Here is a 12,144-nt window from a genome sequence, read left to right as displayed (position 1 = left end):
TCCTGGGCGCCGACGCGTCCAGCGCTAGTCACGCGAAATGTCGCCAACGCGTTCGGCGTCGGCAAGCGACAGCGTTCTTGGCATGCAACAAACGCAGGCACGCAAACCAAGGTTGGCCCAGTGTCAAGAACGCTGCTGTTTGTCGACGCCGAACGCGTTGGAGGCTATAACCCCTCAATATCAATCGCAAATGGGACTAACATTTTTAAATGCTCACGAATTTACCACACTTATAACAAAATGAAACCTGTAGTGTTGGGCACGAGATTGCAATCCATAATTGGCCTCCGTTAATTCGTAAATGCTTTTAGAATGTGGCCGAAACTTCCTACATGCATGCACGGAAATCACTAACTTTTCTGTGATTCTGCTCTGCGATACCGATACGAATGCTCACATGCCGCCGCGGTGGCTCAGCGGTTACGGTGCCCGGTTGCTAACCTGAAAGACGCCCCCCCCCCCCCCCCCCCCCTCCGGCTGTCGCATTTCGATCGAGACGAAATGCTAGAGGTCCGCGTACTGTGTGATGTCAGTGCACGTTAAAGAACCACAGGTGGTCGAAATTATCCGGAGCCCTCCACTGCGGCGCCCGTCATAGCCTGAGTCACTTTGGGACGTTAAACATGATAAGCCAGTGCGCACATGTACCTAGGTAGTAAAGCTGCAGAAGTGCACTTGTGCCCTAGATACGAAAAACATTCAAATAAAACGGAGGCAGCATGGCACCCGCTAAACAATATTTTTAACTCATGTTCGTAGCATGGCGATCCACGCCGAGGCAAGAAACTGGACGAGCGGGCAAACTCGGGGCGAGAGTCGAGCTGCTCTCGCGTGAGTTACACGACATACGGCCAGAACAATCGTGCAGTAGCACTTTTATTATTCAGCATTATAGCAGTCCGGCTACTCCACGTAGTAACGTACCTTGGATGAATTGAGCAGAGCAAATCTGGGAGCTCTTGGTAGGCTCCCAGATTTGAAAAACACCGTTGAGGAGTAAACGTAATGAAAACAGTCGATGCTCCATAAGCTACTCGCCGTCACGCAACACACTGAATGCCACAAGTCGCACTTATATCGATATACCCGAAAAATAACACTGAATATGCATAGGACGAGCGCGCGAGCGAACAAATACCAGCCAAAACGAGCAAAAGGAACGGCTACCGGAAGTTTCCGAGGGGCGCCGGATGCCGGCGCACAGCGTTGCCAGAGCGCGGTGGCGCTGGATGAAACCGTCTATAGAATCTCCCCTTGCGCACGATGAAAGACGGCGCACTAGGTGACCCGTAAAACGAGCAATCCCAGGTAATTGTGGGGCGCGCCGTCTGCTAGCAGCTTCCGGTTCGACGGACGACGCGGCGGCATCGGCGGCATGCCAGGCGCACCTGTTTTTCTACGCCGTTTCAACTGTCAGTGGTGCGAAGCTTTTCGTCCGCTTTGTCGACCATAAATCTTGTACCAACATGCAGCTGATTTCTAGGTTTCACTTCACTCTGGGCGCGACGATGACGCGCCAAGAAAGGCAAGGATAAGATTTTATTCATAAAGCAACTTCGGTTTTCGTTTCGGCGGCTTTTTTGTTTCTGCGAGGTTTAGCTCTACGACATTCGCCGTTGCTTGGACGCACCGTCACTGACTGCTCTGCCTACGGGTCAGTCAGACAGGTGAAAAAGTTATCCTTATCCGATAATTTATCAAGCGTATAGAAGCATTACTTAGAAAATAGGGTGCTGAGGCGATGGCTACAGCGGTGCATGCTGCTCTGTGATCGTAGCTAAAAACCGATATCATCGGTATAACGGCGCAGCCAACGCTGAAAATGATAACTTTGCGCGCTGTCAACGGCATTTCTCGGTTAAATCTCTAGGTTCATTTGAAGTGGTACGTAGTTCGACGCTCTCGCTTTTTTTGTCGACAATGGCCGTATCGCCGTTATATTACGGCTACGCATTATCTCTATATGTGCTGAAGGAGCTAAGGTGGGCTAGGTTACGAGTATTATGTATGTATCTCATTGTGTCTCGCTTAAATTCGCGCCGTAAAAACGTCGTTTCATAGTACATCTATATGTTCATGCGAGTACTGAAATAGTTCTGGTTGCCTGAATAAATGTTAGAGAAAGAAATATCTTGGGGAATCATTCCGTGTCGGCCCTTACACAGGTAATCGCCGCCTGATAAGTGGCACTCTACGTTCATTTTCTTTTTGTTCACGGATGGTCTCTGCCTTGTTACAGTTTAGGAAGTAGCAGCCATTCCTCTGATGCTTGTGCACAGCTGACTCAGCAAGGGTTGCTGCAAGGCAGTAGTTACATGCGTTCACCTTTAACGCTTGAATTTGAGCAGCCAACGGCTGAACAGCCGACGATAGCTTTGCTAGGCACCTGCAACCGCGTAATCTTCGAGTGGGACAAAACCGGACTGCAAGCGCAAGTGGCTCAGTCAGCTGAGGCGTTGCGCCGCTGAGCACGAGCTCGCGGGATCGAATCCCTGCCGCGGCGGCCGCATTTCGATGGAGGCGAAATGCGAAAACGCCTGTGTGCTTGCGTTGTAGTGCATGTTAACGAACGCGAAGTGGTCAAAATTATTCCGGAGCCATCCGCTACGGCGTGCCTTATGATCAGAACTGGTTTTGGCACGTAAAACCCCATAAAGAAGAACGGACTGCAAGCTCATCAATGGACTTGAACAGCGAAGCGGCGGTGGCGTTGACTCGAACCGGAAACAGCTAGCAGACGGCGCTTCCCAGAATCCCTCGCTATTTTACGGGTCACCTCTTCCTCCCCGCTTTCTTGCCTTGCCACCATCGTCGGCTCACCCTCGCAGGCTTTCACTCACATGTACAGCATATGGCACGCGGCGACAATGTTATCGCACTTGGACTTCATACGGAACATCAGGGCGACGGTGGCCTGGAGTGTCCACATAATTGCTACCGCAAATAAAAGGCACCTGCACTTCATCTCTGAGCCTCAACCTGCTGGATTCCGCTTGATGACTTTGCTCTGCTAATGTAAACACTAAGCTAATTGTAAAATAAAAGCTAGTTGCTTCACGTTAAAACGTTAGCTTTGGCTGAGCTGAGCAGATATATCAGGATGACCCTCAAAATTTGCCCTAGACATTCAGGTTTCATCCTGCAACCAGTGACACAAAGATTGATCTGTACGGAGAAAGCACTGCTTTTAAACATGCGAAAACGCTTGACGTCAGGCGAACCTAAGTGGCAAGTGCACCTATGCAAATTGTGTTCGCGTTGTAGAGCCTACACATAACATTTACTTCTTAGGTTGTCACCAATTATACTTAGTTAAGTTGGTTATATTTCGTTAGCTACTTCAGTAAATTAGTTATAAGTTTATTAGTTAATTTAGTTCTAAGTTCATTATATTTGGTTAGTTATTATTAGAGACCGGATTTTAGGCAAATGCCTTTCTGTTCCTTGCGCTCCTATCACCCCACTTTCCTATATGAGAATTGAATTACGGGTTAAGAAGGGCTTTTATTGTGTTTTTTATAGTGCCTATAAATGCCTATTTTCGCGTTTGTGCCTAAATGCCTATAAATGCCTATTTTCAATATCGGCGCCTATATGAACATTATTTAGCCTCAAGTTTCGCTTTCGAGTGCAATTAGAGACCGTTATTCATGTTACCGGGCAACATTGACTGTTCGGAACTCTAACCTAGTCCTTTTAGTTCAACCAACTCCCGGAAAACAACTGCTAGCAGCATTGAAATGGGACGCGCCGGCCAGCAAACGCCGCCTCGCTGACATTGCGCGAGCGGTTGGCGCATGCGAAACCGCGGAGAGCCGTCAGGGGAAAGGAGAGTGAAGAGCAAAAGAAGAAAAAAAAAATGTGATGTGCACGCGGCTTTTGTTTTGCTTGTAATTTACTTTTTAAGGTGTTCACCGCCATCGGGTGTTCCTTCTCAGCATACGAGATCATTCTCAGTGACAAGAGGCACAATTTTGAATCCAAAAATCTGGAGATGGTGGTACTTTGCAATTGTTTCCACAATTTTTACAGTGATTCTTAGACTACGTTCCGCGTGCTCTCCAAACATATTTCTTCAAATGGGCGGAAGTGTATTTGGCAGTGTTGGGACGTCTGGCCTGTACAATTCGGATAACGTCATTGTATATGAGAAAATTGCCAAGAGTTGCTAACAGTCCTCATGTAAGAACATGCTAATTTCTTAATAAATCGTAGTCTCCCTTGCATTTGTTATTTGTCTGTTTTTGTTGTGTCTTAATTTATTTGCGTCAAGCAGACATAAAGTATCGGTTTTTTAATCAGTATTCCCAGCTTTCAAGTATTCTTTTTCGTGCCTGTTTCACTATATGCGACGCTCGAGTACAGTGGCCATTGAACATGATTATGAGCAGTGTGCTTATTGAATGAAGCCAATTGATCGTCATTAGTCTAGCAGTTTTATGGGACTCTGAGCGAGTGCCTCAACCTGAACGGCTATGTTCAACTGTCGGCGCCATTGTGCCATCATAGACAATACCATTCCTTGTTTTCCTATCGTAGAATAGGCCGCGCACGTCTTCGTTTGAAATTATTTGCATTTATGTAAAACTGTATTGTGCCTATATTTATGACGTTGGAGGCCTAAAACGTTGTTTTACCTGCCTATTTTTGACACCTAAAACGCGCTTATTTAATGCCTAGAGATCCGGCCTCTAGTTATTATAGTTAGTAAGTTATCAGTTCAGCGAATAATTCTGTTAGTTTAGTTAGATAACTTAGTATGTTAGTTTTGTTAGTTCGATTCGTTGATTCATCATTTAATTTAAATACTTATTTTTAGCCAGTTAGTTAAGTCATTAGTTCGGTAAGCTTATTTATTTAGTTCATGTAGTTATCTAACTACTTAGCGATTATTATGTAATTTAATCAGTTAGCTTTGTTAAAGCAGTTTGTCACGTTAATTATTATTGAGTTAGTTAACCCTTAAGTTAGCTCAGTTATTAGTTATCAAATTAGTTTGGTTAATTTTTAAGTTGTGTTAGTGAATGGAGTTAGTTAACTTTAAGTTGTGTTAGATTAGTTAGTTAAGGTAATTATTAGTTTGATAATTATTTTAGTAATTATTTATATATACTTATATTTGGTTAGATAGGTTAGTTAAGCTAGTTATTAGCGAGTTTAAATTTAGTCAGGTAATTAGATTAGTGATTAGTTGAGGTGTAAGTTATGTTAGTTTATTAGTTAGTTAGCTAGTTTACTTACTTACGTACCGGGAAGTGCACTAGCTGACCAAGGTAGCCCATTTTATAGCTCTTCAAAGGAACAGGGTTTTCAGGCCCTTGACACCCGATCAACGTAGTTCAAACAGGGATGCAACAAGGCTGAGTAGCGTGCGAGTTTGTAGATGTTGAACTAAGATGAAAACTAGCGAAAGGAACGCACGCACAAGAAACAAGGAGTACACAGGACGATTGGCGGATCAATCGCTCAGCGTGCACCTTGTTCGATGGTTTTCAACTTGGTCAAATAGGCAACCTTGTCTCTAGCAACTCGTACAGCATGCGAAGCGCGCAGTTTTTCAGGACTTTATGTTATGCCCATCGGCCAGGCGTGCATGCCGTGTTTATGCTGAGTTGGTTGATCTACTCGATCGTTTTTTTTTTTACTGCCAAGGGCGTCCATATGTTGACTCACCGGAGGAGCGGAGAGAGGTTCCTGGCTGGACGGCGTTGACCGAGGCGTCCACTCAGCCAGGTTGGCCTGCGAGAAAGCCAGAGTTGTACACCAAAGTGCCGCAAGGATTCGAGCAATTCGCGGGCGAGGCAACAGTTAAGCAGAGCGATTGGCTAAGGCCACACAGCGATGCATCGCAAGAAAACGGAAATCGTCACTGCATCTGGAGCATAAGTCCGCCAGGCACTTGACATTTTGTCATCGTCCCTAGCAGAGTAATGGCTCGGGTCTCTTGCCCTATAGGCCTCCTATGTGGCCTGTCTTTCTCAAATGTAACTCAGGGTCGCAGGGTGCGCAGGTATATTAGGATGAAGCGTTGGTTCCAAAGTAAAGCAGTTGCGAGTGCAGCGAGCGTCGTGTTTTCTTGTGTCTCTCCACTTTGTCCCGGTCGGTGCACTGCTTCACCAATACGGTATGATGATTAATCAACAGGCTTCCGTTGTGCTTATGCGCGTTAAAGCCAGTGAGCTCCGGGAAGGCAGAGTTATCATCAATCGGCTGCCGTGAAAAACGGCCCGTAAAGCCTCTTTTTCAACGCGAGCTCATAACATTACGTCGTTGCTCAAAACAGTGTTTTCTGACGAAAGAACGTTGTTCGCGGCCGTTTCGTGTATCGATCAGAAAAGCGTAGGGCACTTTGCGTGTTACGACTGCAGCCAAGCGGACTCCCAAGAGCCAGCTTGAGCCCGACAATAGGCCTGCTGTCAGTTGTTCGAGCGATTAGCATCCCCACGGGCTGCATCGGCACACCGGTGTCAGCGCCAACAATGGCGCACCCCGCAGCAGGGCTACTTTCAGTGTCGCCTTGACAGGGTGTGCGAAATCGATCAGAGCCGTTTTTCTTAGCCCCCTTCCCTACTCACTCAAAAGACGGTGAACCCTGCGCACTTGGGCTTTTTGTCAGCGCCGGAAAAAAAGAAAAGAAGGAACTTGGCGTATGTAGACAGCCAATTGTGCATTCGTCCGCTCTACAGCACCCGTTGGCTTGTTGTTTACAGTACAAGTGCAAGTTAAGAAAGCACGCGTCAGACTACACCAGTGATGGATGGTTCGAAACGGCTGACAATCACAACGAATGCTCCCGCGTGACGTCATTATGGCGGTTGTGATGAAACGATTTGCCACGCCAACTACGGAACTTCATTGGGACAGGTGCAGTGAAAGGCCATGGGTGCGATCAGCGATGCCAGAAGTTATCGCAATGCAGCAGCAGTGGCTTTTTTTTCTCTCGCTCGCTTCGATGGCTGAAATAAGCAATAACCAAAATAGGAAAGAAACGACAGCTGCGGCCATGACGGCTAGCGCTCCGAATTCGTTTCAGATGACTTCAAGGCGCTTTTCTATATATATATTTCAAGAAAAATGTTCTGTAGGTCCCGTGGTGCATAGGCAGATAGAGAAACGAAGGGGCACACTCACGAAAATCGCATGTTTAATGGTTTGTGTTAAGCTATTAACATTAAACATATGTAATTTTCGTTTCTTCAACTATATACATGTACTAACTAACAGACCCTGGGGAGAAGGGTGCATCCACATTGTTGCCTGGGGCTTCGAACCCTTCGGTGCAACGGGTGCGTTATTTAATGCATTAAATTTTCTACGACGAACGTGTCGCGGATGGTGGTAGCAACGCCACCTGATTTCTTTGTTTCAGCAGCGACTTGATGATTCTGCCCCTGTTGCACGTATGCCCCTGTTACACTGTTGCGCTTTCAATCTTCGAAAGAGGCGGCTCCGAAACCCCTATCAAGTTTGTTTTTATGTGTGATAATTGCGAAATCTTACTGACAAGAATGGTAGCGGTGTATACCCTAATAAAGCTAAACAAGATGTCGAGCTCGTGTCGTTCCTTCGTTCGTGTGAAACCCAAATTACGCATATAAATAGGTAGGAAATCTTCGAGCTTTCAGTTCTTCTACTAAACAAAATAGGATGTCGAACACCGAAGGAACTAACCAAACTTAACCCCTCACAACAAGGGGTGCATCACGTGCTCAACATGCTCGTCGCCGCCAATTGTACCCCCCTTCTCGTGATTGCCTAGTGTCCGTGAGAAAATGTTTGGCGCTGTTAAAATTTTCGCAAAAACAAACAGAAAGCAACTAAGAGATTGCACCTTTTTATGTTGCTTTGAGCCCAAACATCAAGGTAGTTTTCACTCGTTTTCTAGCATACCTAGAAGAGGAGAAAGAAATAGGGACAGCAAGGAATATCTCTGATGGGTCTTGTTCGCTGTCCGCGTTTTTAATGCCGGTATTTCTCACCGCTTCTGGATCAAGTGTAGCCAAACAATCGGCACGCCATCACGCTTTCCATACTTTCCCCTACGATTTTCGCAGCGCGTCGCAAAGTAGGAAACTCAATTTTTTCCCCAGAAAAAAAAAATGGTCAGCAGCAGCAAATTGGGCCGATCGTATTCCTTTCTAGCACTGGGCCCTTCGTTCTTCGTACTTTGGATTACCTATGACGTAATAAAGAGGCATTGCGTAATCAAGGAGTACAGGAGGCATACGTGAATATCTTTGCAAATATCTACAAGCATTGCACAGCAAGCTTGGTTCTCGACAAGAAAAAGTAGCAAGATACATATCAAGAAAGGGGTCAGGCAAAAAGACACAATCGCTCCAATGTATTCACTGCATGCTTAGAAGAAGTATTCAAGTACTTGGACTGGGAAGGCTTATGAGTGAGGATCAACGGCGAATATCTGAGCAACATTCGGTTTGCAGATGACATTGTCCTATTCAACAACAATGGGGAAGAATTATAGCAAATGATTGAGGACCTTAACCGAGAAAGTGTAAGAGTGGGGTTGAAGATTAATATGCGGAAGACGAACATGATGTTCTATACCATGGCAAGAGAACAAGAATTCAGGATCACCAGTCAGCCTCTAGAGTCTTTAAATGAGTACGTTTATCTAGGTCAATTACTCACAGGGGACCCTGATCACGAAAAGAAGTTTACAGAAGAATAAAATTGGGTTGGAGTGGATACGGCAGGCATTGCCAAATTCTGAGTGGGAGCTTACCACTGTGGTTGAGATGAAAAGTGTACAATCATTGCATTCTACTGGTGCTAACAGATGGGGCAGAAACTTGGAGGTTAACAGAGAAGCTCGAGAACAAGTTAAGGACTGCACAAAGAGCGATGGAAGGACAAATGTTAGGCCTAACGTTAAGAGACAGGAAGAGAGCGTTGTGGATCAGAGAATAAACGGTGATAACCGATATTCTAGTTGACTTTAAGCGGAAAAATGGAGCTATCTGCCCAGCTCCGTGACCTACCGGAAATAGCTGTAAAACAGTTACCGCTGTGGAATACTTACCCTACCTACAGGGATTATATACAGATTTACAAAGATGGCTCGAGTCAAATAGAAAGTTTCCGGTCTGCATTCTCATAGCCTCGATGAGAAAAATGAGGAAGTTCAAATTACGAGGCATCACTACCTCTACACCGCAAAACTTCATGCCGTAGTGTCTGCTTTGACCTTCACATGCTCACAACCACAAACGCTCAAACGGGTCATCCTGTGTGATTTTTCAATCATCTTTATTTATTCAAATTTATTTATTCAAAATACCTTACAGGCCCATAGAAGGGCATTGAGTAAGGGGGGCAACAGTAATTACAAGTTAAAAAAAGATACAAAAAAATAAATAAAAAACAAAGATACAGACGAAAAAAAAGGCAACAATACAAATATTACAAAAAGCAAAGAACAACATCTTTATACAATATTAATACGCCACGAATTCAAGTTATCACGGAATGTTTCGCGATTAGAGATGGATGCAATGTGATCCGGAAGACTATTCCAATGTGCAATAGCTCGAGGTAATGGTGATGAGTTAAATGGCTTCGTTAGACCATGAATGCGTGCAAAACTAAGTGCATTGTGAATGCGTCGAGATGTGCGCATAGATGCATGAAGCGGCAAAAAGTGAAATGTATTACTATAAATGTACCTGTGAAAAAGACATAAAAGAGCGATGACACGGCGATCTTCCAATGACTGAAATGTAAGGTCCTGCTTTATTCGGGTAACACTTGAATGATAGTCGTAGTTGCCAGATATGAATCTGGCTGGCCTATTTTGAACACCTTCCAACATACGGATTAGATAATCTTGATATGGTGACCATGTGGATGAAGCGTATTCTAATTGTGGGCGAACATAAGTAAGGTATGCTAATTTACGTACATCATAAGGTGCGTTGCGCAAGTTTCTGCGCAGATAGCCGAGAGATTGAGAAGCTTTCGATGAGACAGCTGCTATATGCGTTGTCCAGGATAAATCCGATGAAAGGTGAACGCCGAGATATTTGTACGATGGGGTAGCCGAAATTATGGTATCATCAATGGAATAGTGAAATACCGAGTTAGTGCGCTTTTTACTAAACGAAATTAACTTACATTTTGAGGCGTTAAGGGACATCTGCCAAGTTACGCACCATCTGTTGGTTAGGTCAAGGTCATTTTGCAGTTTAGAATGATCGTCGATACATTTAATATTGCGGTAGATGACGCAGTCGTCAGCGAACAACCTAACGGATGATGAAAGGTTAGCGGGCAAGTCGTTGATGTATATTAAAAAAATTAATGGACCTAGCACACTGCCTTGGGGGACACCGGACGTGACGTCGCAAAGGTTAGACGAAATGTTATTGACCACTGTAAATTGCTGACGTGAAGACAAGAAGTTACGAAGCCAAGACAGTGTTAAAGAATCTATAGAAAGGGCAGACAATTTGGAGATTAAACGGCAATGAGGTACAGTATCGAACGCCTTAGCGAAATCGAGGAAGAGGCAATCGGTTTGATCGTTAGTGTTCATGTTGAAGTGAAGGTCAGTTGTGAATTCGAATAACTGAGTGTCACATGAATAGCCTTTTCTGAAGCCATGTTGATTAGGGAAAATAAAGTTAATTGATTCAAGGTGATCGTAGATATGAGAAGCTATAATGTGTTCAAGAAATTTGCAGCATATGCAAGTTAGTGAAATTGGACGATAATTACGGGGTGAGTGTCTGTCACCAGATTTAAATAGAGGAACTACCTTACCATTTTCCAATCCACAGGCAGCTCGCCTGATGATAAAGACTGGTTAAATAGAGTACACAGAAAACGACTGGAAATACCAGTAATATAATACCAGTTTATAATCGTTATTTCTCCAAGCGTGAACAAAATTGATCACGGTCTAGTTTATCAAGTGCAATATATATATATATATATATATATATATATATATATATATATATATATATAAAAGGCGGTAGACTTGTAACATGAAATTTTATTTCAGAGCTTTCCAAGTCACTGTGGAATTCCAGACAACACAGAGGCAGAAAGTTTAGCACAAGCGGCGCATGCTGAAAGTGAGACTCATCTGATACCAGTATGTCATAGCCATGCGCGCAACAGTTTATGACAACTTTCAGTCCAATTATCGAGAGATCGCTGGTTTGAAAACGGTGGTCCAAACATCGTTTTATTTTAGATTAACCCCGAAATGCAGCGAAGTATTCAGCTCTCTCGAATTAGTAATGCACCGATTGTGTCGAGGCACAACGTACACAAAGTGTTTCCCACATAGAATAGGACGAGCCAGTGCCCCCGCTCGGAAGGAGATATTGAACACCTCTTGTAGCACTGCAGTATTCATGCTCAGCATGCAATAAAATCAAGAGATAAATTATGTGCTTAGTACAAACGACCACCCCGTGGGGAAAATATTATAGGGCCATACCCAACAATTCAACTGCAAAAATCCGCAGTTCGCACCTTAAAAGAATTACCGGAAGTGACGAGAACTGCAGATAATTACTAGAGCATAGTAATTATTTGCTGTTTTTATGCATGACATTTTATTGTTTTAGCGAAGTGTCTTTGATCTTGGTTTCGTTGCGGCCTGTGGCGTAAGCTTGCATATATTGCACGGCAGCCAGCAGTGTAATTGACTTAGAAGTGAATGTTCTATATTCCTAATTCCCATTACTTGCTGTGCAAATTTGGTGTTGTGACGTGCCACGCGCCACTTTGAACTTTATCTGAGCGCTTTCGATCCAATATTTAGCTTTGTCTGTTTATGTCGGCCTGTCTTTGTGCCGCCTGTGTCTTTTAATGAGAACACATTTCATGCCCCAGTGTAGTCGGCGGCGTGACCGAATGACCTACACCGCAAACAATAAGAACACGCAAAAAATTCTCGCATTGCCGTCAAATTTCTCAGGAACTAATGGCTTTGAAAATATAATCTGGGTGGGAATCCAACCTCCGGGGTGCGAGCCCCGAAGCAACGGCGGGTTCCGGTTGATGAAAGTTGTGCCTATACTCGCGGACAACTTTCTGTGGCAATGAAGGGAAAGCTATGGGCGCTTGGCTGCTGCACATGTGTTACCGCACCAAGTAGTCCGGCAGCGT

General features: G+C 44.5%; 1 protein-coding gene across 1 annotated transcript in view; it reads right to left on the bottom strand.

The window, feature by feature from the left end:
• The window catches only part of LOC119456565 (NGFI-A-binding protein homolog), a 624,616-nt gene that overhangs the window by 133,177 nt on the left and 479,295 nt on the right, over nt 1–12,144 (bottom strand). The window contains exon 9 of the mRNA XM_037718396.2: nt 5,674–5,739. Within this exon, the coding sequence (XP_037574324.2) occupies nt 5,674–5,739 (66 nt within the window). The remainder of the gene's footprint in view (nt 1–5,673; nt 5,740–12,144) is intronic.

The sequence above is a fragment of the Dermacentor silvarum genome, chromosome 6, assembly GCF_013339745.2.
Source record: "Dermacentor silvarum isolate Dsil-2018 chromosome 6, BIME_Dsil_1.4, whole genome shotgun sequence".
Classification (NCBI taxonomy): domain Eukaryota; kingdom Metazoa; phylum Arthropoda; class Arachnida; order Ixodida; family Ixodidae; genus Dermacentor; species Dermacentor silvarum.
This window is presented reverse-complemented; position numbering and strand designations above follow the sequence as displayed.